The sequence below is a fragment of the Danaus plexippus genome, chromosome 11, assembly GCF_018135715.1.
Source record: "Danaus plexippus chromosome 11, MEX_DaPlex, whole genome shotgun sequence".
Classification (NCBI taxonomy): Eukaryota; Metazoa; Arthropoda; class Insecta; order Lepidoptera; family Nymphalidae; genus Danaus; species Danaus plexippus.
The window spans coordinates 901,368-924,851 of NC_083544.1; the positions used below are offsets into that span (position 1 = coordinate 901,368).

General features: G+C 30.8%; 1 protein-coding gene across 2 annotated transcripts in view; it reads left to right on the forward strand.

Annotated features, from left to right (window-relative positions):
- The window catches only part of LOC116765657 (glutamate receptor-interacting protein 1), a 144,731-nt gene that overhangs the window by 33,113 nt on the left and 88,134 nt on the right, over positions 1–23,484 (forward strand). For both annotated transcript variants that reach the window (XM_061521996.1, XM_061521997.1), the window contains exon 2: positions 14,745–14,887. In XM_061521996.1, coding sequence (XP_061377980.1) covers positions 14,788–14,887 — 100 coding nt within the window. In that variant the 5' untranslated portion in view covers positions 14,745–14,787. The remainder of the gene's footprint in view (positions 1–14,744; positions 14,888–23,484) is intronic.

Here is a 23,484-nt window from a genome sequence, read left to right on the forward strand (position 1 = left end):
ATAAAATCCTTGATTCGGAATATAGTCCAGTAAAATAGTTTTTAATGGATTTATCCAAGCTGATTTCTCTGATGAGCTCTTCGATTCACGAGATTCAAATAAATAACGCAAAGTTAATTACACCAGGTTAGTATTATGCTGTTTTTGTAAATGTTATCGCCGGTGTGCGATTTCTGAACGACTGACAAACAACTGTCAAACAGCTATCACTTATTTTTATGTAAATAATATAATACTTTTGTTGGTGCATTATATAATTTTAAAAAAGATTAATGAAACGTCCCTTTTTACATATAACTAATTAAAGTTTTTTGAATTCTCACAGGACAGCTTTAAAAACGAAAAAGTTTGTGAATTCAGTTCAGAAACCGAATAAATACGTTTGATCGGGACTCTGATAAATGGAATGTATAAAATATAACAAGATTGCTTATTTGAAGTTTGATTCCGAGAAAATATTGGACTGTACTTACCTATACTGGCGGAGGTTCCGTCGCATTTTAGCAATTTATGTGCGGATGGCGTTGCAGAATATGAATGACCTCTATCAATATGTCAATACGAGTTTAAATCGAATGAGCCTAGATAAAGTTTTCTGGTTCATGCAAAGAAAACAATACATAATAACTAGATGGTCTCCCTGCCAAATGCATACTCCATTTATGATATTTCACATATGTTAGAAAAATAAAATGCTTTAGATATTTTTAAGGTCCAGTAATTCTTTTGACTTCGACATATGTACATACGGAAAAGGTATCAAATTCAAGGTATTTTTAAGCCCTTCTTTAAGTAATTCTATTTAACGTCCGAAAAAAATAAAGATCATGAATTTCGTTCTTCTTACCATTGAAATCATGAATATAAAACTTATGTATAAAATTCAAACTAAATGTAATGAAAGATTCATAATATTACGACCTTGCTACGGTGCAGCGTTTCATTATATTTAGTTAGCAATTCTTCACGAGATATCTTTTCTAAATTAGATAATATAATTTCTAATGGTTTCTAAACGTATTAGGAATTTAATTAAATTAATAAAATGCAATTTGGCCGTGATGTTGAAATAATAGTACAAATTAAATATAACAGGTGTGATTCAATTGTTTTTCCATTTGGATACATCTATTAGAGTTTGAGACCACTCATGCATGATAGTGGGTAGAAGTAAACGTATCAACATCGTTTTAAAACAGCTGTTCATTATAATAGATTTTAAAATACATTTAAATGCTATTTTATATACTTGACTCACCGTAACGTGCCACTGAATTGCAGAACTGACCAGTATAATCAATCTCTTTATACTTGCACTGCACATAAATAGATAACATTTTCCTACGTTAGTGCTTTGGATTCCATTAAATAGTCTTTAACCACTAGGAGCGATATGTTCAATACCAGAATGAATGAGCTCCAGCGGAATCTTAAGGCTTTATTCTCACCTGCTTAATCGGCATCACTGTCGGCGGAATTTAATACCTCAGGACCTTCATTCTGACTGCTCTTGAAACCTTACAATCTCAGTTGAATTTTATAGTCAAAGTAATCGACAGACAGGAAATGAGAAGACGCAAGGTAACACTTCTTTATGGAACACCCGAAGATAATTCGGAGGACACCACGGCTTGAGTAACAAGTATTATTAAAGCGAATCTTGATGTACCGAACTTTTCTTCAGCCAGTATTAAATCATCCCATCGATTGGGCCATGTTCCAGGTGACAAAACAAGGCCTATTATAGTAAAATTTATAGATACTACGGAAAAACTATACAGCGACCTAAACTTCTGATCAAAAAGTAGTACATCAAAGGAATGTGTTATCTGTTTACTACTGTTCGCTTCTGTGAGTTAGCTTTGTATATTAAATTATTATTTTTTGTCCTAGCCCCATCTGTTAATTTGTTTAATTTAATTATTTTCAATGAATGTGTTATAATTTGTTTTTATAACATTAGTTATGGTTTTCATAATTTTTAATTACGATCTTTTGTTATTTTTATATTGTGCGCTTTCAAAATTTGTATACTGGTGTGTATGTATCAACTAATTGCTTGATTGATATAAAATTACTCCTATGATGACTAGGATTTGTTTTTTACCAGTAACATATCGATATTGGCATAATATTTCATTACTCACGCTATGGGTGTGGACCAGGATATTGATTTTGTCTCTTGCTTTCTTCTGTACGATATAGCAAACAATAGTGACAGTTTTGAAAGTATCCCTTCTTTAAATGAAAACCTTGATTTTTTTTCCAATTATATAAAAAAAAATATTGCCCAGAGTATTCCTGCTTACTTCCCAGACATGCTTTCATAATTTGTAAAGAATAATATTCATGTCGTCTTCGTTTCTGAATCCTGGTTAAATCTTGGCTTGGCTTTTTCTTACCATGATCTTCCTTATCTTTCATCTAGGATTAGAACTAAAAAAAACACCTCCTCAGTTTAGAACTACAACTCTTTACCAACGCAACTTTTCTGGGATAGATCTATCACAGTTACTGACTGATGCCCTAAATATTAATTGGCTTAAGGCGACCAATCAGGAAACCATTGACGATCAGGTTGCTGTCTTCTATTCCGTTCTGATAAAACTTTATGATTGTCACGCACCAGTTCGTCCAGTCCGTATGAAGCACCTTCCTGCTCCCTGGTTAACTGACGATATTAAATAGCTGCAAATTAGTAAGATTAGAGCTAAAGCAGGAGAAAAAAGCAACTCCTCCGATAAACAGGGACGTTTATCTCAGTATTCGAAATCGCTGCAACAGGTTAGGTAGAAATAAACAACGACGCTACATTTACAATTCTGTTGTTGAAGAAAAGACACATCTAGGGGGTGGAAGTTTCTCAATTCCCTTAGAATTGGACGTAATAAAACATGTATTAAAATTGCCTCCAATACTGACTTGAATATTCTAAATCAACACTTCTCTTCCTTTGCTTCAATTGAAGACGCTACGAAGCCACGACTCGTAACTCATTTAACGTCAGCAAACAATTTCATTTGTCTATTTCTATCTTTACACCAATTTTCTGAATGTGATGTTCAGAAGAATATTTTATCTGTAGGCACCGATGAAATTGGTTCTGATGCCATTAGTCGTAAAATGATAATTCCAGATCTTCTACTCGATATCGATTCTATATTTAATAACTCAATAATTACGTGTCAATTCCCTACCTGCTGGAAAGAAGCCTTCATTATTCCACTCCCGAAAAACAATAATCCAAGTTGTTCTGCCGATTTCCGGCCAATATCCAAACTTCCTTTCCTATTAAAAATCCTGGAGCGCCTGGTTCACTTCGAATTAAGTCTTTTCCTTTCGAAGCACAAACTATTAAGTAATTTCCAATCCGGCTTCCTATCTGGTCACGGTACGACAACTGCTCTGATTAAAATTTCTGAAGACATCAGGTCACGGTCAACCGACAAGTTACGGTATTAAAATATTTTGATTTTAGCAACGCCTTTAATACCGTGGACTTTGATATCTTGCTAGCAATATTGTATTCTCGCAACATATTTCCTTCAGTCATTCGCTGGTTTCACAGCTACTTGCATGGCCTCCGACAACGTGTCCTGTTGAATGACATGTATTCAGACTGGAATTATGTTAATGATCATGTGCCGCAAGGTGGCGTGTTGTCTCCCCTGTTATTTTCAGTGTTTATCAATAGAGTTTGCTCAAACATTACTTCTTTCAACCACCTGTATGCAAACGACCTCAGATATATCGGCAATCAAATCTCACTGATCTTTCCACTGATCTGTTTAATGAAGACCTGCAACGTATTTCTGAATGGAGTAATTGTATCCGTTTTAAAATCAATCCCAATAAGACCCAAGTAATTCTACTCGGAAGCTCTAAACTTATATGATGGTTGTCTGAAATTGTACTAACTCCCGTAGTCATTGATGACCCTTTAACAAAAAAGTAAAGAACCTTGGAGTCGTTTTTGATGAAACTCTGTCTTGCGGTCCTCAACTAACTGAGTCGAGCAGGAGGAAGTATGCATCTGTGGGTTCCTTAAGAAGACTACGTAATTTTCTTCCAATATCTACCAAAATTGCCTTAGCTCAATCTCTTCTTCTTCCTATTTTAGACTAAACAGACACTTGAACCCGGACATTAAAGAAGAAAAATTAATGAAAGTAGAAAACCTTCAAAACCTTTGCATTAAGTTTATTTATGGACTTTTGGATGTATTTTTGCAGAAAATTAAAGTGACTTCTTATCCGTTTCTCTAAGTACACTCACATCCTCTCCCTTCTTTACTGTGTACTCTTCAACCCTTTGGAAAACCGGTTCGAGTTTCTTCATGATTCTCACAATCGTTCTCTTCGCTCTAAACAAAACTTCACCCTAAAAGTTCCCTCCCACTCTTCTCCCTTTTACACGAGTTCATTTACTGTAACTGCTATTCGACTTTGGAATTAACTTCCTCTACATATTAAATTTGCGAAGTCAGAAAAGTCATTTAAGCGTTTGGTAAAGATTCACTACCTCAATCAATGTTAATATGGAATGTGTAAAATTAATATTATTTGTTATACATATGTATATATGATGATATTATGTTAGATTATGTAGTTTAAGATCCAGTGTAAAATATTTATATTATTTTCATTTAAGTCGTTACTTGTTCACTATTATAATTTGCATTCTTTCTACGATTTCTTTTACGTTAACGCCTATCATATACCTCATATGTATATTTTTTCTTCATTGTCGGTTGTCTGGAATTTATTGCTCTTTAGCAATAAGGCTGCCAAGATTTATCTACTATAATTCAAATAGTTGTTAATTTAAGGGTGTACAATTAAGAATATTATTATTATTATACACATAATAATGATATTGCGACACTCACTCACGTACCAACTTTTGTATACATACACTCATATACGGACATTTATCAACAACTCATCGTTTCAACACTGTATTAGTTGAAATCGTGATTATCAGACTTCAGTTTCTTTCATGCGGATGTGCCGTCCATTAAAATGATGAATCACATCTGCCTCTATTAATAACTGGGAGGATTTTGCGTGATTCCACCCTCCCTTTGTGAATTGGTTCGCTCTGGTGAAATTTGTTTCCGATACTTTTACCACCAATCTTGATACTTTTAATGTATTGTAAGTATACTTGAATGTTATAATTTTACGAAAGTCGACGTTATTGCGTTTTATTTCTCAAATTCTAAATACAATATTAATTATTATTTCAACATTTTTATTGTCATTTGTATAGTATGAATACTATTTTATATGGAAGAAAATTTAATATTCTTTACCAAAATAATTTAGTGATATAAAATGCGCCGGTCATTCCGAGTATCGCATAAGCCGATGGAGATGAACATATGTCATTAGCGCGAGGTAGAAAAGGATAGAAACATCCGTAATGAGTCGGCATCTTTAGAAGACACAGGGACATGTGACGCTATATATGTACCACTGTATCAATTTCTTTGAAGTTCCACTTAATGAGCTGGACTTTAGGGAACCGACGAGACTTTGAAAGTTTATAAAATAAAAATAAACTTCTCTTTGCATTAGGTCGAAATTTTTAACATGATTATTTACATTATTTATCATTTTTAAATAACCTGTTGGTTAACAGAAAGTTACTAAAGAAAATCTATACTTGAAAATATTTTCCCAACGATTTCGTGAATGTTTATAATATACATTTTTTTTGATAATACATATGAATTAAATTACTCAAATATTTTTTAATCCTGCAAAATATAAAACTCTTTTCTCAGGAACTGTTCATAAAACATTATTAACCCTAACATCGTTACAATAAGCGCCCTTCTAATGCAATGTAATAAAAAACCTAATAAAGTTATATCTCCACAAATTATTCTGTTGTATTTAATACTGACACTAACAAAATCATATCATTACATTTTTATATTCGTACGATATTAATCTTTATGTCTTTCATGTAAGCATCAAATCTGATTGTACTGTTTAACGATAAGTGACGTTTACGACCGATTGGTTCGAGCAATAAAGTCATAACGGCCACGAGACGAATTCTGCAATTAAATATTATATCATAGAAACAGAAAGACTTATTTGGGTTACGATTAAATTTTCAAGCGTATCAAACAATTGACCCCCATCGGTTCAATTGAACGTTGTTAAGATGTAGGGTATTTCATGATGGCCTTTTACAATAGTTAATGTGGATCAGTTAAACTAATGCTACATAAAAAAAAAAAATATTTTTTTTTAATTTTATTTTTAGTAAACATGTAAAACAGAGTACACAAGGGAATAATGTTTCATGCCGTGTTAATATTTTTTTATGTAAAAAAAAACAAGAATCAGTTTCATAATAGCATTCATAGTTAGATAAAACTTGTGAAAGTATTGAATATGTTAATTCTAAGTTGAAATATAAATAGATGGTAAGAAAATTATATAGTAATATACAATAAGCACCCTTAGCAGAGATTTCACCGCAGGTACAAAAGTTCTGACACAGTTTCAGTTTGGCTCGCTCTTAAACTATCTTTTGTTTTCACATTATTCACAGTCTAACTTTAAACAGTTTATCGTCTTCCTTTATTGCTTTGCATTTCTTGACCGAAAACAGGACATTGAAGATATAAAACGCTTATACTATCTGTCTATACAAAATGATACAAGCTGTACAAAAACATGTCTTCTTCATATTCAACTTTATTTCATTATTACTTCACAACCATTCAACTCACTCAGCCGAGAGTTTGAAAATTTTTATTTTAGATTATAAATACAACTTTAAAATGTTTCCAGAATATTTGAATTTTCACTTCTTCGTCTATCTAACTTGGATGAAGTTTAGGATTGCTTAACTTTGTATATTTTTAACATGCTAAGTTGCTAAGTGAATCCTCGAGTTTTAATTAATTTTAAGATATAAAATAAGTATGACTGACATGAGGAAGTCTGTAAAAATAAACCTTTAAAAAATATCTCTGACTAAATTCATCATTTACTTGACAGATAAATAAAAAAATATCCCTAAACTTCTTTAAAGATGCCCTATCATCATACATATTAATACTTATTTCTCTATATAAGATACTATCTGCCCGTAAACCATCCATTATAAATATTATTAGGGGCTGTAGTAACAGTAATCTATTGAAAATCTATAGCAACATTAAGGACACAGAAATTCGTTTTTACTCTGTCATTTCTACTTTCGTAATGGACAATATGATTGGTAATAAAAGCTGAAATCTTATGATATTAGAAATGATAGAATAATTCCCATATTATTGGTATTTCCAATAACAATATATGACATACTTAGACAAAGTTTATATAAGGAGATTAAACTCAGAACATTAAAATAATGTTTGAAATATTAAATTGTTGTTGTAAATTTCTAGTATTCTATTTTTAAAGGTGTAATATTTTATAAAAATAAAAGATAAAAAACAGCTGAAGAAACTTTCACACGTAAAATTGTTGAATACTTTTTAGTGAATAGTCCACAACCTCTTAGGAGTTCCCATGGAAACTCGTATGCACTTTTAATTAAACGAGGCGGAACGACCAGAGGCGAAAGTGCTATAATTGTTTTTAAGACTGTTTCTACTGTTACAGAGAATCCTAGTTTCAGTCTTTATTTCTATCTAGCTTGTGAAAAGGAGTTATAGTAAAGGATTTTAAAAATAAAATCGGTTTCCAAATAAGCATTCCGAACAGTTTTAGGATTAAGAAATTTTACAAAATTAGAAGATTTTAAAATATAATAAATATGTTATTAAGCTATAGTTGAGGTTTATCTCCACAGGTCGACTAATAAAATGAAGTGATGCCTCAGTAAATTATTACAGCGGAAAGTTAATTTCAGGGTCTGCAGAATATAAGACGGTTAGTAAATTAATAGCATTTTTTGCTATTCTCCTGATGATTAAGATAAAAAATTAAAGAGTATTTTTAATATCCTAACCGATAATGTTTTACAAAATGTTTTATCTTTTAGGATCATATTACATTTAGATTGGATGAAAATAAAAAAAAAACTGAAGTAATTATCAACAAACCAAAAATATATTAACCACAGCATCCTGGGTTTCAAAGTGAATCAAAATATTCTAACAGTCGCCGCAATTTCAACGTAAAACAACCAAAATATCTCACTCGGTGGGAGGTTCATACAGATGATTAAAATTGACGACGTCAGATGTACGACCAAAATAAACTTGATGATAGACAAGGAAGGGTTAGGGAGATGGTTTTGGCTAAAACTCTATGCATTCACTCAGTTTACTGAGCATTTAGTTTAAAATTATTATTATTAATAGTAATTCTTTCCATGCCGCAGAATTTTAAGATTTTTTTGTTTTATTTAATGAATTAAGCCTTGTGGTTAGGATCTTGCTAAGTTATTTCTTCTGCAAAATATGTTCATTCATTTTACAGATTGTAAAATACTCAGGATCTCAGTGATGGTTCGTTGTTATGTAAATGAAGAGCTCTTAAAATTATTTGCAAGAGCCTCAGTGTTAGTTAGGGATTTTGAGTATTCCGTTTTAGAAGAGTGACTACAAACTTTTAGAAGGGCTCTTCGTTAAAGTAGACATTCTAGTCGTTGATATCTAATCAGTATTAGAAAGAATTCTCTTCAAGGTCAAGATATTTAATACCTACTATCGCTTTAAATATTTTTAAACATAAATGGATATTATTGAAGTTATGTAGATTCCATTTATGTAATTTGGCAAATAATAATTATAATTAGTCGTAGAGACTGGGAAATAATTTACTTAATATATGAAGAATTATCTTCTATCAGTAAAAATATTATGTCAGATGATAGACTTTTGTTCGATACATCGAGTAATACCATTTTTTGCGTTCTAATGATTATTCCTTTAAAACAGTACAGAAAAGAAACCTTAAAAGAAATCATGTTAGGCTTTTGATAAAGGTAAAAACTAAACAATAAGTCCTCAAATTTATTAGGCTGATTCTCGATTTAATTAATAGGTACCAATAGCATTTCATTTTCATGTGTAGGAACAAAAATAACAAAACGATGTTACATACGTAAACTACCAAAAAAATAAAATTTCATGCAATAAAATGAAGCCAGTTTAATAAAATAATCACTTTTTATTAGGACGACTAAATTCTATAATGCAAGAACAGTTTCGCGCTACGTCTTTTAAGGTCTCGTCCGACATTTATAGGTCGCAATAAAATTGATAACATCTATGTAATGGCACCATTATGTTGTCTTAGAGACACCTCCTTTTTTATGTATATTTTTCCTTTGACAGGATGTTCATATTTATTCAATTTTATATATGTGCATATATAAGAAAATTATGTGGTGTCGTTTTATGAAATTACGACGGAATGGAGCCGGCAAGCAAATAATGCAATGATGGAAATGAATTTTAGAAACGTAACTCGTTTTTATGTTTTAAAATTACTCTTATACATATATATAAATGCCGTGGAACCCTTGAACGAATATGTGAGAATATTAATGCGGCACTGTCAATTACCGCGAGCCATTGGCGACGCAAACTTGTCGTGGCCCGCTCTGCGGTCCTACATTTAATTTATCCCCACTCCGCAGCCAGTTGTAATGCGACGTAAGATAGTCAAACAAAAAAAAATCGTGTGTATAATAAAGGAATTAGATTTAAATTAATTTAAAATATAAGGATCAACTATTTTTAATTTATTCTTATAAACAAGGTTTATATGCATACAATATCGTTTCACTCGAGACAACTTCTTTTATTGCATCACTTATCAATCTATAGACTAATTCATATGCGATATATCTATATAGCATAAACATTATTTGAGAAGAGTATGAGTCAAATATGAAAAATCCTTTGTCCTCTTTATACACGTTATGACCTTATATTTTACCAAATTTTGAATACTCTTTTCAGTTCACTGTAACATCATCACATTCAGTTTGAGCGAGTTAGAATTGGTTTGTGTTACAGTTACAGCCATTTTTTGTTGTGTAACCGGGTTTGTATAAACTTAAGTTGATAGCTGTTTTGTCAGGTCTGTTTGTCAGATCATCATGAGTTACATTTGAATAACGGAGTTGAATATTTACCAAATAATTAAAATGGAATTGGTGTCACTTTACGACATTTTTTTTATTTTCATATAAGACAAATCCATGATATTACTTCAGTTTCGAACACATCCATTGAGGCGAGTAAATATATCTTCTAAGTAAAAATTATTGAAAAAACGAACGATAGTATAAGTTTTTGGGTGGGGAGGGGGTTGATAATAAATTATTCATAAAAAAGATAGGATTTAAAAAATATATAAACTTAGGATTAAAAAATTATTTATAGGAAATTAACCTCCATACTTCGATTTTATTATATTACGAGAATTCGAGAAGCAGGTCACATTCCAGGAGCTGTGATTCCCAGATAAATTATAAAAATTTAACTAACAGGTTATGAATATTATTCATTCAAACCTCTACCAGCAAGCTCTGATGTCAATTTTATAAAGTCTTACAACGACACTTTCTTTATGAAACACTACTCTGAGAAACTCAATCCTATATATAAAACTTTTGAAAACGCTGTTTTTAGTTCCACTTTTTCTGTTCGATTGCGTTGTAATTTATGTATAATTTTATTTTACGAATTTTTTTTATTAAAATTGGTACTGCAATCACATAGCAAATATTATATAATTTTCATTGCATTATTTGGGTGTATATATCGGCCTCTACAAGTAAGGTATTGTAGTGCGCTTAGTGCTTAGTTTAACAGAATCGTGCCTAAGTATTTTGCAGTCTTTCGAACATGCCAAGCTAGCTTGACCTAATTAATTGCCGACGTCGATAAAGAGATTTATGAAGCCTTGCTACACAGAGTTAATTCTTTTTAAATATGCGTAAAGTCAGCCCGTATTTAAATAATCCATTAATATTAAAATAAAAGGACGTGCTTATGTCGAAAGATTTTTTTTTAGTTCACGTATTCCTACAGATTAAATATTTATATTAATAGTTTATATATATTGAATATGTGATAAAAATGTCGCCCAGGTAGATGTTGAAGGGATTTATCTTGTTCATTGGATCCTAATAACATTTAAATGAGAGCAAATACTATTTTTCTAGATGGTTCTTTATAAATAACACAAAAAATAAAACTTTCATTTTTGGATTTACCTGGATATTACATTTTGTCAAACGTTTCAGTCCATTTTTGTCGATCCCCAAACACTGAACTCCATATCAATCCTCTAAGGGAATGATGGTTTCAGGGAATTTTTCCTTGTAAATAGTTTAGGTTAAGTTAGTTTAGATAATCCACAATGCTACTGGAATTTAACAACCTCCTAATTTCAAATAAAATGATGTCTGGCACTTATCTAACATCTGAGAAAAGAACGTTTTGTATATAAAAAAAACATGGGATGTTTAGTAAGGTAGTATAACTTTTTGCCACGCCAAACGCTTCTATGTTTTATTAACTAAGAATATATTTTCCTATTGAATAATTTGTTAAAATTATCCATAGTATTTGATTACACTCAGGTTTGGCATGACGCCAGCCTGACATGAATCACGTTTGCTAATGAAACTCGAAGCTTCTATAATAACAGAGTAGCTTAGTGGCTATTTACAGAGAAGTGGTAAGAAGAGCAGACAGGATGCGTTTTTACTATTTATGACTTATGTTAAGGTTTATTAAATATGGCTGGCTATAAGTCATCTTAAGTTATAATTTTATTAAGACTAATCACACCAAATAATATACAATTATAACATAGGTGGTTTTAATCAAAGTATCGACTGACTTATATTATAAACTACTCTTAATATGTAAAATATGTATTAGAACATAAAACACGGAATAAATTCAGCTTTAAATTATCGCCGTTTGGTGTATGTACATGATGTGTAATTTTTTCCTGAGGTTAAACTATTCTATATTTATAATAAACTTATTCCCTAAGAAACTCAATCGAATGAAAAAACAATAACAAAAATTTACAAAAACTTAACTACAAATCGTAATCTGTTTGAGAGTCGGTAAGACCACAGGATCGCGCTGTTCTCGTAATGTAAGTATAAAAGTAATAAATAAGCTTAATGTATCGTTACTTTATCATATGAATGATCAATTTAACCACAAAATCACCAAGCTGCCTAACTTCACGATACAGTAACTCGATTTGTACCAAAATTGTATTCACACTCGGCGCCTATAATATAATTCTCTCATATCAATTTGAAATTCAATTTTGGTTATGTAATACATTTTTGATATTTCATTTCCCTCCATTTCATATCATTTTAGACTAACCGCGCCAAGATTCCTTACGGAATATTGGCGTCTCATGGGAAAAAATTGATAAAATATTGAAGTTTAGTAGAGATTTTATTAAAAAAATATTTTGTCCAACAAATGTAAATAACACTGATGGTAAAATTGTTACCTAAAACCTTATCCTCAAACAATATATTGATACAATAAAATATATAAGTTTAAAGAAGTCAGTTTAATCAGTTTAGGCCTGAGTCTGTCATTGACGAAATACGTTACAAATTACATTAACGAAGAAATCGAGAAAAAAAGAAGCAAAAAAACCGGAGAATTTTAAGTAAGTAAGTAAGGATAGGAGCCGTATTAAGGAGTATTAGAAATAGAATGTTGTAAACTTAACATATTGTTACACGACTTGTTGCTGGCGGGTTGCCAAAAATCATTCAAACTGACGAAGATATTGGTTACAATTTATATTGGGAACTAAATCTTCCAATCCATTGGACGCTGTCAGTGCCATTCTAATTAGTTCAGACTTGAAACGCCTATTGAAACTTACGTCTCCAACAAATTGTTACAATGAGGGCTTTCATTAATTAAACAAAGTGAATTGAAGATTTAATTTTATTATCATTCCAGTAAATTAATAAGCTAGTTATATCACTGTACTTAAAATTATTAGACATTAAGACGATATTGTTTAATAATTCAAAAATACTCGATAATAATATTTATATAACACATATAATTACGCAATTAGTATTATGTCTATAATGTTAAGAGTAATATTATATTTGTTGGTCTGTGTAACTTAAAACGCTGTCAAAACTGATTTGTAACAGCCGGCCTACATTCACAAAACTGAAGCTAAAGTGGAAACAGATGTTATCTTCAGTAATATATATGTTCAATTACATATATTTCAATAAACTTTGATTTAAAAACCACGCGGATATGCAAATGTAGTTATAAATATAAAACATAACATTTCAAGATTTGTGTATTTTTGTTTTTTTTTTTTTTGGTTATAGAACACTTGTCTTGAATTCAATTCCCTATACTCTAGATCTTAATCAATTTAATTGAAAAATTATACACAATTTTTATATGAAATGAAAAGAATTTTTTAGGAAGTCAGTGTACGATTCACTCTGGATCTCTTATTGCCTGTTGTTTCTGTTTATTTTTTTTCAAACCTTCATTATTCGGATATTTTCTAACATCGCAATCAGATTTTTAATATCCATTTTCATAAGCTTTCAGATAAAATAATTAATTTGTAAGATAAATATTAAATTACAGAATAATTTATCCAACGCTTCTCGGAATAGAGGGCATTGTTATCAAATGCTCTGTACAATACGGACGGAAATATTCTTGTCGATATAAGAATGAGCATTTTAAATGGTAACGACATCCGTTCGTTCCAGATGACTTGATTGTAACCCGATACGCTCCTTGGAAACAATGCTTGATCCCGTTATGAGGAAATATACTCTTGAAGTTATTTAACATTACAAACTAATTGACTCTATTTATATTTCTCATAATTAGATAGTTTTTAATTATCTTATCCTAACAATATTGTTATATTTTGAACCACTCTATAATAGATAAGCATGATTGGATCTGCTTTCGATTTTTAAGCTGAAAACTAATGTATCTAACTCCAGAACTGGAAAAGCAAAGCGATTTTTAAATAAAGTAAAAGTAAAAACAAGTTTTAATATAATACAGTTTAACGAAAAAGACAAATAATTAAAATTACAATTTTAATTTTACAATTTACTTATAACGTTATATAATGTAAAAGTCATTTTATTCATCTGTTTTTCTGCGCAGTAAATTGTATTAAGAATGACGTCACAAAGTCAACCAAGCATTGTCATCAAAACTAAACGTGTTTACATAGTTGCAGTTCAATCAGTTGAACACCTTCCTATGTTGATATTTAAGCGTTAGAAGTCCAACGTATTGGATTTAAACTGGCGTCGAAAAAAATTCGACTTATTCTTGGAACGCCCATTTCTTTTGACACTTATAGTAGGAGTGTATTAAAAATAACTATTCCGCCATCTTGGATAGGTCGCCATACTAGAATAAGTATGACGTCACAAAACCCACCATACCTAGTCATACAAGCTGAACTGGTATACAAAGCTCAGATCTGTTGCATAAAATCTGCTTGAAAATTTTGTATGAAGACCATCCTATCGAAATTGCTTTAATAAGATCAATTTATTACGTTAAATAATATTATTATCTGAAATTCAACAAAACATAAAAAATGAAAAGCCCTACATTTTTTACCTGCATTGAATATTCACGGTTCTTAATAATAAATGTTGAATTCCAAATTATTTTAAGTGTACTAACATAGAGTATTACTTTTTCGATCAAATTATTATTTTTAATGCCTTTTTTTTATTGTTCACAGATATTGCAGTGTGGCGAGTGTTAGTAATAAATATGTGGTCAAGATGAAGTTGTGGAAAAGCCTTAAGATATCAATAGGCAAAACCGATCCTAAAAACTATCCACACGGACTTCCGCAGTGGGGACAGGGCTACGAACTAGATGGTAAGAACATTATTTATAAATATATATTAATAATTGATCTTAACATAATTGATGTTTAGAAGTCTGGCCTAGAGATCCTAATTACACATACGGATAACTTAATCAAGTAATCTGTAAAAAGTAACCGAAATGTCGGGATTATGTAGTTTTAAAATAATAAAATCCGCGTAGTATATGCGAAATATATTTGTTTCATTTAAATATAAAGGATTTACTTTAAAAAGTACTACAGTTTTATACACTAAGGAACTATCATATTGCAGTAACGTAAAGCACACTTATAAAGACACAGCTAGGAATTTCCAAATAAGAACACATCCAATTTCTTATCAGGAACTTAAGGTACATTAATTTTATTTATAATAAGGTTAATAAAGCAAATTTAAATTAAACTAAGGTTTTCGGATAATAGTAATATTTTTTTTAAATCCTAATCGTAATCCTATTTATCGCTTTTATCAAAATAGAGATCATTAAAACAGGGTTGTTTGTTTTTTGTTATAAAAGGTTTAATATTCATTATTAAAAGTTACATAATTTATACATTTGTATGTCTTTTTATATTACTCATCCGTACCATATGCCAAAGGGCAATTTTCCTCCCAACGCCATATTACTCTGATCTCAGAACTAGAATTGCAATGATTCCTCAATTTTGTTGGGAAGTGCTTTTAAAAACAAATTTATTTTCAGTCTATAGAATTTATTTCAAACTAATTCCAATAAATTACTTAATTAATTACAATTAATAGCTTTTTGTTACCAGTACTTAATTTAAAGAAAGATACTTTAGATAAAAATATATTCAGGTAAATGTACAAATATTAATTATGAAGTAGAATAAAATAAAATTTATAGTTGAAATAATGAAAGAATGAAAATTGCTGAAAACATATAGAAGCTTACTTATCACAATTGTCCTTTCAGGAAAATGGGTTTCATTTAATAATACTTGAAAATCACAAAAACTACTATTATTGAATAAAAATGATTTTCATTTATATCTGTATTATTTCTACTGTTGTTTTAAATAGTCTCTTATTTGTTTTAAATTCAAAAAACCTTCAAGAGTCGAGACCTCTCAGCATTCCATGGATTCACCGTGAGGACCTTCAACAATGCCTGGGAATTGCGGGCCAGGTATAGGTTTAAGGGGTTTAAGGAGATTTCCACAACTCTACCCTGACGACGCGAGTATTGACTACTATCCAGAAGTAGCCTACATCCCACCAGCAAATACTTAGCAGTTCCAACTGGCTCCCCGCAGATGCAGCAAGTTTTTCTTGGTACCTTCACCTTATCTAACTAAATTTCTCTGATCTGGGTGAGTAATCTGAAACGCAATGAGATAAAATTTTAGCAATGCTGGCGACCAATCATGAATTAAAGTGCGCCATTTTAAGGCTTATGGGATGCAAAAATCTCTTATGTTTAGCCCCTCATTCTGCATTTCTAAGCTCATTGCCTGAATCTTATACTAAGAATTCTCGGATTGCCGAATAAAAGTCATTAATATATCGGTATCTTTGACCTTCCTACTTTATCTTAACCTTACTCTGTTACTTTGTGCCCCTCATCATAAACTGTTTATGGAATTGAAGTCTCGATTATAGCTCTAGGGCATCTTTGTCTTTTGGGAGAGATGTGACGACGTCATCATGGGATTTTCCCAGGATATGTTTCTTGGAAACTCTTAGGTGCTTATAGAGTTCCGATGGCCTTTTTAAATTCATTCCAAAATAATTGCCATCCCTGAATAACGCTGACGAATCAGCCGACCGCGACTGTGCGAGCCCCAGCCACAACTTCAACACCTTTATGACGTTTGCATTATAACTTTGACAAAAGGGTTTTATTAAAATCATAGACGAAGCCAATTGGAACGAGATAATTATCGTAGATCCAAGCTTTTTTGACGTTACTTATTGGTTGCTCATCAACCTTGTTAAGATCGTTCAAAAAGCTATCAACTATTACTTCTAAGAATGGAGTTTGACCTATATTATATCTATCTAAAGACCGAGAAATTTAAAAGGAGTATTTTCCGTAACCGTAGAAAGGCATTGACCGCCTAACGATAATCCCGGATCGTATGAGGTATATTTTGTATTTCGCCTACCGAGACACAGACAGTGGCATCTATTTGGTTTTGTCCTCAATATATCCGTCCACTCACAGAATTTAACCACCTCATCCAATAGAACTTGACAGTGTTTGGGGTTCCGTGTCAGTATTCCGAGATCGTCAGCGAAGGCTAAGATGGATTCTGTGTATTTGTTATTGAACTTGAACCGATACCCCCATTTTTTCCTGTTGCTTATTAGTATCTACTAAAATATTAATAACAATATTAAATATAATTGGAGTCAAACAACAGCCCTGAAAGAGTCCTACATTTAATTTCAATGTTTTTGAAACGCCTTCTTTAGATATTACAGAAAACTTTAATTTTGAGTAATATGACGCGATCATATTACTAACTACGGTTGGAAAGTTATACCAATTTAGCGCGAATAGCATTTGCTAGTGTTGTACGACCCGAACGCATTCTCTAAGTCTAAAGACTAGAAAGTCTAGAAGACTAGAAAGAAAATACTAAACGAATATTGACGAAACTTTCCAGTGATGTAGATTAAACGTGAAAATATCGTATATGCTATAATTCAATTATTTTCATCTTTAAAGTCAACTCTTAAGTCCAAGCGCACGAAGTTATGGTTTACGCTAGTAGAATATAACGGTCGCTAGACGCTACTCTCCTTCACTACTTATTTCTGAAAACTTAATCTTCAATTGACCCAACTAAGGTTCAAGTTACAACCGTTTAGAAACTGGACATTACTGTTACAGTTTTTGTTTTATATTTTAATGTATTTCAAAATAAAATACTTATTAAATTAAAAAATATTTGAAAATGATAGAATAAAAAATATTTATTTAATTCAAGAAATTCCAAATAATGAGCTATTTTCTTTTAACATCATGCAATTTCATATCATTGTTTTGCAAAGAAATGGGAGCATTGATTTAAATAAAAATAATAATACTAAAAGCTTTGAATCAGTTTAGTATCCGTTATTCGGAATATTAATTTGATGTATACAATTGGCCATCCTCCATGTTGCTTTAAGACGAAGGACTCCGGGATTTTCTTCCTTGATCTTAGCGTATATATTGATGAGCATTTTTTAAACCCTATATATGGGATACCATCGGGTCCTCGTGTAGATTCAGACGATTTTTTTCTTAATCTGACAACTCATTTCCTCTATCGTGGATAACTTCCACGGCATTCCACCAACTATGCTAGGAATTTTAGGTTTTTGTCCGTCAGGGTCCATGTACAGTCAGATGCTTTTGGAAATTCATATGTGCTTTTAAAATGGTCGTAAATTTATCTTTTGGCCAAGAGAAGCTCCGCTTTCTTGCATAAAAATGGATTTTGAATACTCAAAAGGTTTTGTGTCAAAATCTACTTCATTCTTTGCTCGGTCAAAATTTTTATCATATTTTGCAGTTTGCGCTGATATTCCTTGAATTAATTTTAGAATTGACCTTAAGGCCCTGGTCAGTTGGTGACTAAGATTATTGTCGTCAAGGGCTTTGGCTATACGTAGATTGTTTATTAATTCCCGTGATTTCCTCCTTTTGTTGTTTTTATGAGCATAACGGTTTTGAAGTGGATATTGCTCGTGAAAGTAGTCATAAATAATCGTCGTGAACTTTCCATATCTATTGTTTCATGTTTGGAATGCTAAGTCGTGTCTGGATGTCAATGGACTCCTGGTTGTTTCCAGTCAACGGTTCACCATAGAATACATGAGGGTCAACTCTATCCGAAGTGAAAGTCGAAGAACTAACCGATGACTGTCGTGCTTCAACACCATTGTGTGTTTTAGGTGTTTGGTACTAGGCTCGTCATTTGGGCTTTTTCCATTACGTAGGGCATTTCAAGTCCGTTTTCACCGTTTGTATTGACCGGTGGACAGATATTTTGCCCCCCCTTTTCGACAGATATTTCTCGGAATATCCTAGGGCAATTTTTCTTTTTTGGATGTTTAGCGGGATAAAACCGGTGTGGGCTTGCTTGGGCGTTGGCCCTTGCTAATTTTATGCTAAATAACTTGAAGTAATATTTATATTTATTTATTGACTACTTTTATAAAACCACCTCGTATTTTTAATTCTACAAGTGTTTAATCTCTTTATAATAAATATAAAGATCTGTATTGGAATCATTTAAAAACATTTGTCAGCAAAACCACATTCACATTTAACAGTCAAATATACTTTTTTGCAGAAAGTATTACAGTAACGAATATGAAAATATATAATTTTCATATTAACTACTGTAATGTAGTACTGTAATATATATGAACATATTAGTTTTGAAACACATATGTCTTAGTTTTGAAAGTCATACGTCAAAATTATATAATTTTTATGTCATAATTTCGTCGGCGTTATTGACAATATTAATTTTTTTTTCATATTCATGAGACCAATTTACCACAGAAGTCTACAAAAGAAAGAAGTATATATTTTAAATAATGTTCCATAAAAAATTAAGCCACGCTTACACACTCATGAAAAACATGCCAATTACGACCTCCGAAAAATTTGAATCGACTAAATATTAATCACAGACAAATTGTGAGAACGGCTTATACATTAAAATGCTGGTCCATTTCATTACATAAAAGATATAATGGTGCCCATTCATCCTACATGTAGTTCACTCAGCTTTCTAATTAGAACCTCGACAGAGCAATTTAAAAAGGACGCGACGACAAAGAGAGGAAAGGGAAAATGATTTGTTTTCCTCAGTCTTTTTGTGAAAAAAACTGCGGAAGGCTCTTTGGCTTCATTGAATTAAATCGTCCGGTACAATTCCCAAATCCGTTTTAAAAGATATATGCTTGTATTGTTATGACAGTAACCCTCAGCGATAAAAACAAAAATATTAAAATAATTAAAAACACGATATCAAATTTAAATTGTTATCATTAATTTATATATTTATTTCTATTTATGCATAATAGAAATACAAATACTTTAAACAAATTTTGATAGTTTGTTCGTCTGTTCGGGTATATTTATAAAAAAAAAAAAAAATCCAATAAATTTAAAGCAATTTATTTTTCTCCATTAATTTTGCATAAAAAAGGTGTGAAATCTTTAAGAAACTTATTATATTTTTTTTGTGAGACAGAAAATTTATAAGAAATAGAAAATATAGAATTTACTTTAATCAGTCTACAAGCAATTATTAAATCCACGAGCTCCGCATTAAGCTGCAGCGTTCTCAGCGAGTCTGGAAAAATAGCGTCATTTCCATAAATCTTCGTAACCGCTTCCCTTTCAAACTGTTTATTTCAGTTAAAAAAATTCATTCAAAAATTTTATTAGTTTTTGTTAAATTATTCATTATACTTATGATTTGTAGCATATCACTTGCTTTATTACGATCCAGTTGTTTAAAATGAATGAAACAGAATTGTTTAAGTTTAAAGTAGATAGACAAAACGTCCACAAATTTAAAATAGGTGTGTTAGGGTCGGGTAAGCGTATTAGAACGTCCCAAAGTGGACCTGCTCTAGAGTGAATGACTCGTTTAAGTAAAAGTAGAGCATTTTTTCTAAGAGGAAACATCTAACAGCAGAGACTAGGTTTGAATTACTTGCAGGATTTTTACAAACAACAAATTTTACAGTGTAGACCAAGTTTGGGTATAAATATTGTCCAGTACAGGAGTTTTTGGAGTAAATGCTACGTTCAATTAACAGTAGTACGAATATGACCATATTTTGATAAATGTACATTTAAGGATCTTAGAACATGAAGGTACACATAAGCTTCTGTACATAAAGGTGTTTAGGTAAATTTAGCACAGAGCGTCCATTCTTGTAATTATTATTAGGGATATTTATTTGTCCTAGAGAAAGCCAGCAATTGCCTGAATTAAAAGATAAAAAGAGATACAATCCAAAATATATCCGTGAACTATTTACATTTTTATAAACATTTCAGATGTTGCTTGTCTTGTTATTTGGCATTTTACCAACATTTATGTTTCATATATTTTAAAATGCCGGTTATATGTTACGTAACTCTAACTTTATATGAATATGAATTTGCACAATGTTTGTTAAATTATTACAAACATCTTAAATAATCGTTTAAAAAAATATTTAATTCAAATTTAAAAAAAAAAACATGGAATACATATACATAGTTTATAACTTAATTTTTTTGAAAAGGTAATTTTACATTGTCGGTTTTCGATACTGAATAAATAAAAAAATAATAATCACAGATATTAAATGAAATAAAGGTTTTATTAAAATATTAAATGCAATACTTATAATTTATTGTTATAAAGATAGAAATATGTTATCTTAAAAGAAAATAAAAAAAAACCGTAGCAATGAAACAAAACATAATTCTACTGCACAAGCTATTAAACTCGGAAAGTGTTCAATTTACTAAGTAGAGGCTAGAATGTATATTTTTTAAATTTTTTATATTATATTAGTTAATAATTGACACCACATAAACAAATTATTCTTATTACAAATAAAATCAAATCTTTTGTCAAACGATTTTCGCAGTGTTTTTCAAGGACCTTTTTAAAGGAAAACCTCATTTTTACACAACTTTAATTTAGACAGAGTGGTAAAACTAAAAGTCTTAAAGGTGGCCAAGATTGAACACCAATTTTGCTTTGACTCCTTTTAATCATTAGGACCTGTAAGCAAGTTTACTAGTGGTTATCTATTATTGTCCGCCCTCGTTGCAGTCACGCCACACAGGATCATACTTTAATAGGCTTTAAATTTTTAGTGTTGTGAGAAAAATAATTTGTAATGTTTATATGAGTACATTTTAAAATTAACGCTGCCGTATGAGGTTATAATGTTTGATATAAAATTTGGAGAATATGCTTTTTTGTGGTTCAGTGAGGGCAAGTTTTTTATTGACGTACCCGTTTCAGTTTCAAACACTGTATGCGCTCAAACAATGTTTCCCCAAAAATGGGGAATAAATTGTAATAATTTGGTCTAAGAGCTCGTACTAGTTGAACTTTATAAGGGTGTAATCTTGGAAATTTTTTTTGGCCAAACTTACTTTATATTGTAGTTTCACCTGTGGTTAAAGCTTTTTCTTTCCTAAATGACCTTAACTGCCTGCAAGTTTCTGTTTGAAAATCAAACCAGCAGATAGAAATTTTAGAACCTAATTAAACTTTCACTGGAAAGAGCTTTGACGAGTACGTAGCGTTAGTTTATCGCTTGTTCGTTCTGAGTGCTGATTTCATGACCTAAATGTGTGTCGCAGTTTGCGATTTATATAGTTTATGGAAACTTGAGTCACTTGTTGTTTCCACTTATTGAAATGAACAAGAATACAGAGCAAAGAGGCTGGAATAGAAACAAAACCGGGCTAATTCTCATTTCACAAGTCCAATTTATAATTGAGGGCGAATGGTCTGCTACAGATACAAACTGTAGTAGTATCTGATAAAATTTGTATTTAAAATGACATAGATATGAAATGAACTGAAATGGGCTAATTTTAAATAAACAACTAGAGGGGATTCTATTAAAAAGGCAAGGCCATAGTTTCTATCATTCCCTGATGGAAAGAAAGATATTTGGTCAATGGAGATTGCAATAGCTTTTAACACCTTTCAAAAAGTGAGTAGAAAATATTCAAACATATGTAAAACTATAAAATCAATAAGTATTTAATGTACCGAAAAACCGCTATTTATTTAAAAAAAAAAATTAAGACCGTGTCACCAGCGGTTGCTGTTTTATCTGGTGATACTAACAATTGATGTTTTAAATTACTGCGATTGATTTAATGAAAAAATTTAAAATTAAGTTGAAAATTATTAAGGATTAAAAACAAAAAAAAACTAATTTGTATTAAAACGAATTTCTTACTTACAATAATCTCTTCATCAGCTTGTTTCAGTCATCTTGTTTGTGACGTAAAAACATTAAAATATTAAAATATATCCCGGTCAGTACCCGGCTCACAGTTTTACAAAAGTATTAACAAACAAAAATAGGATTTGTATGCACGATATTAAGTTAATACTTTGAAAGATTCCATTTGATTTTTTTTTTTAATTTTATCTAAGACCTTTAACTCCCGCTTTTTATTTTACCTTATGATATATTAATTAAGAGAAGGCTATTGGTATTACGAGATTAAATATTAAAAGAAAGACAATTAACTTAAAAATTGGTTGAAGATGTTCAATGATAAAAGGGAACAGAATTTTATTTAATTTCTTAATGTCATTATAAAATTTAGCATATCCAAACATGTAATGACACTAATAGGTTGCTAGACTGAGATATGCAGACGTATATAGGACATATATGAAAACAAAAATAGAATTTTTATCAAATCAAATAGAACCAAAACCATTATTTTTTTACAATTCTTACCTATCTAGGTATAAATTTTCAAAACAAAATAAAACAAAAATATTTTTATACCTATTTGAAAATTGAATAAAGTTGCCGGTACCTCTGCTATGTAATAAAAAATAAAAAATTCTTTTATATAAATCATTTACAAAT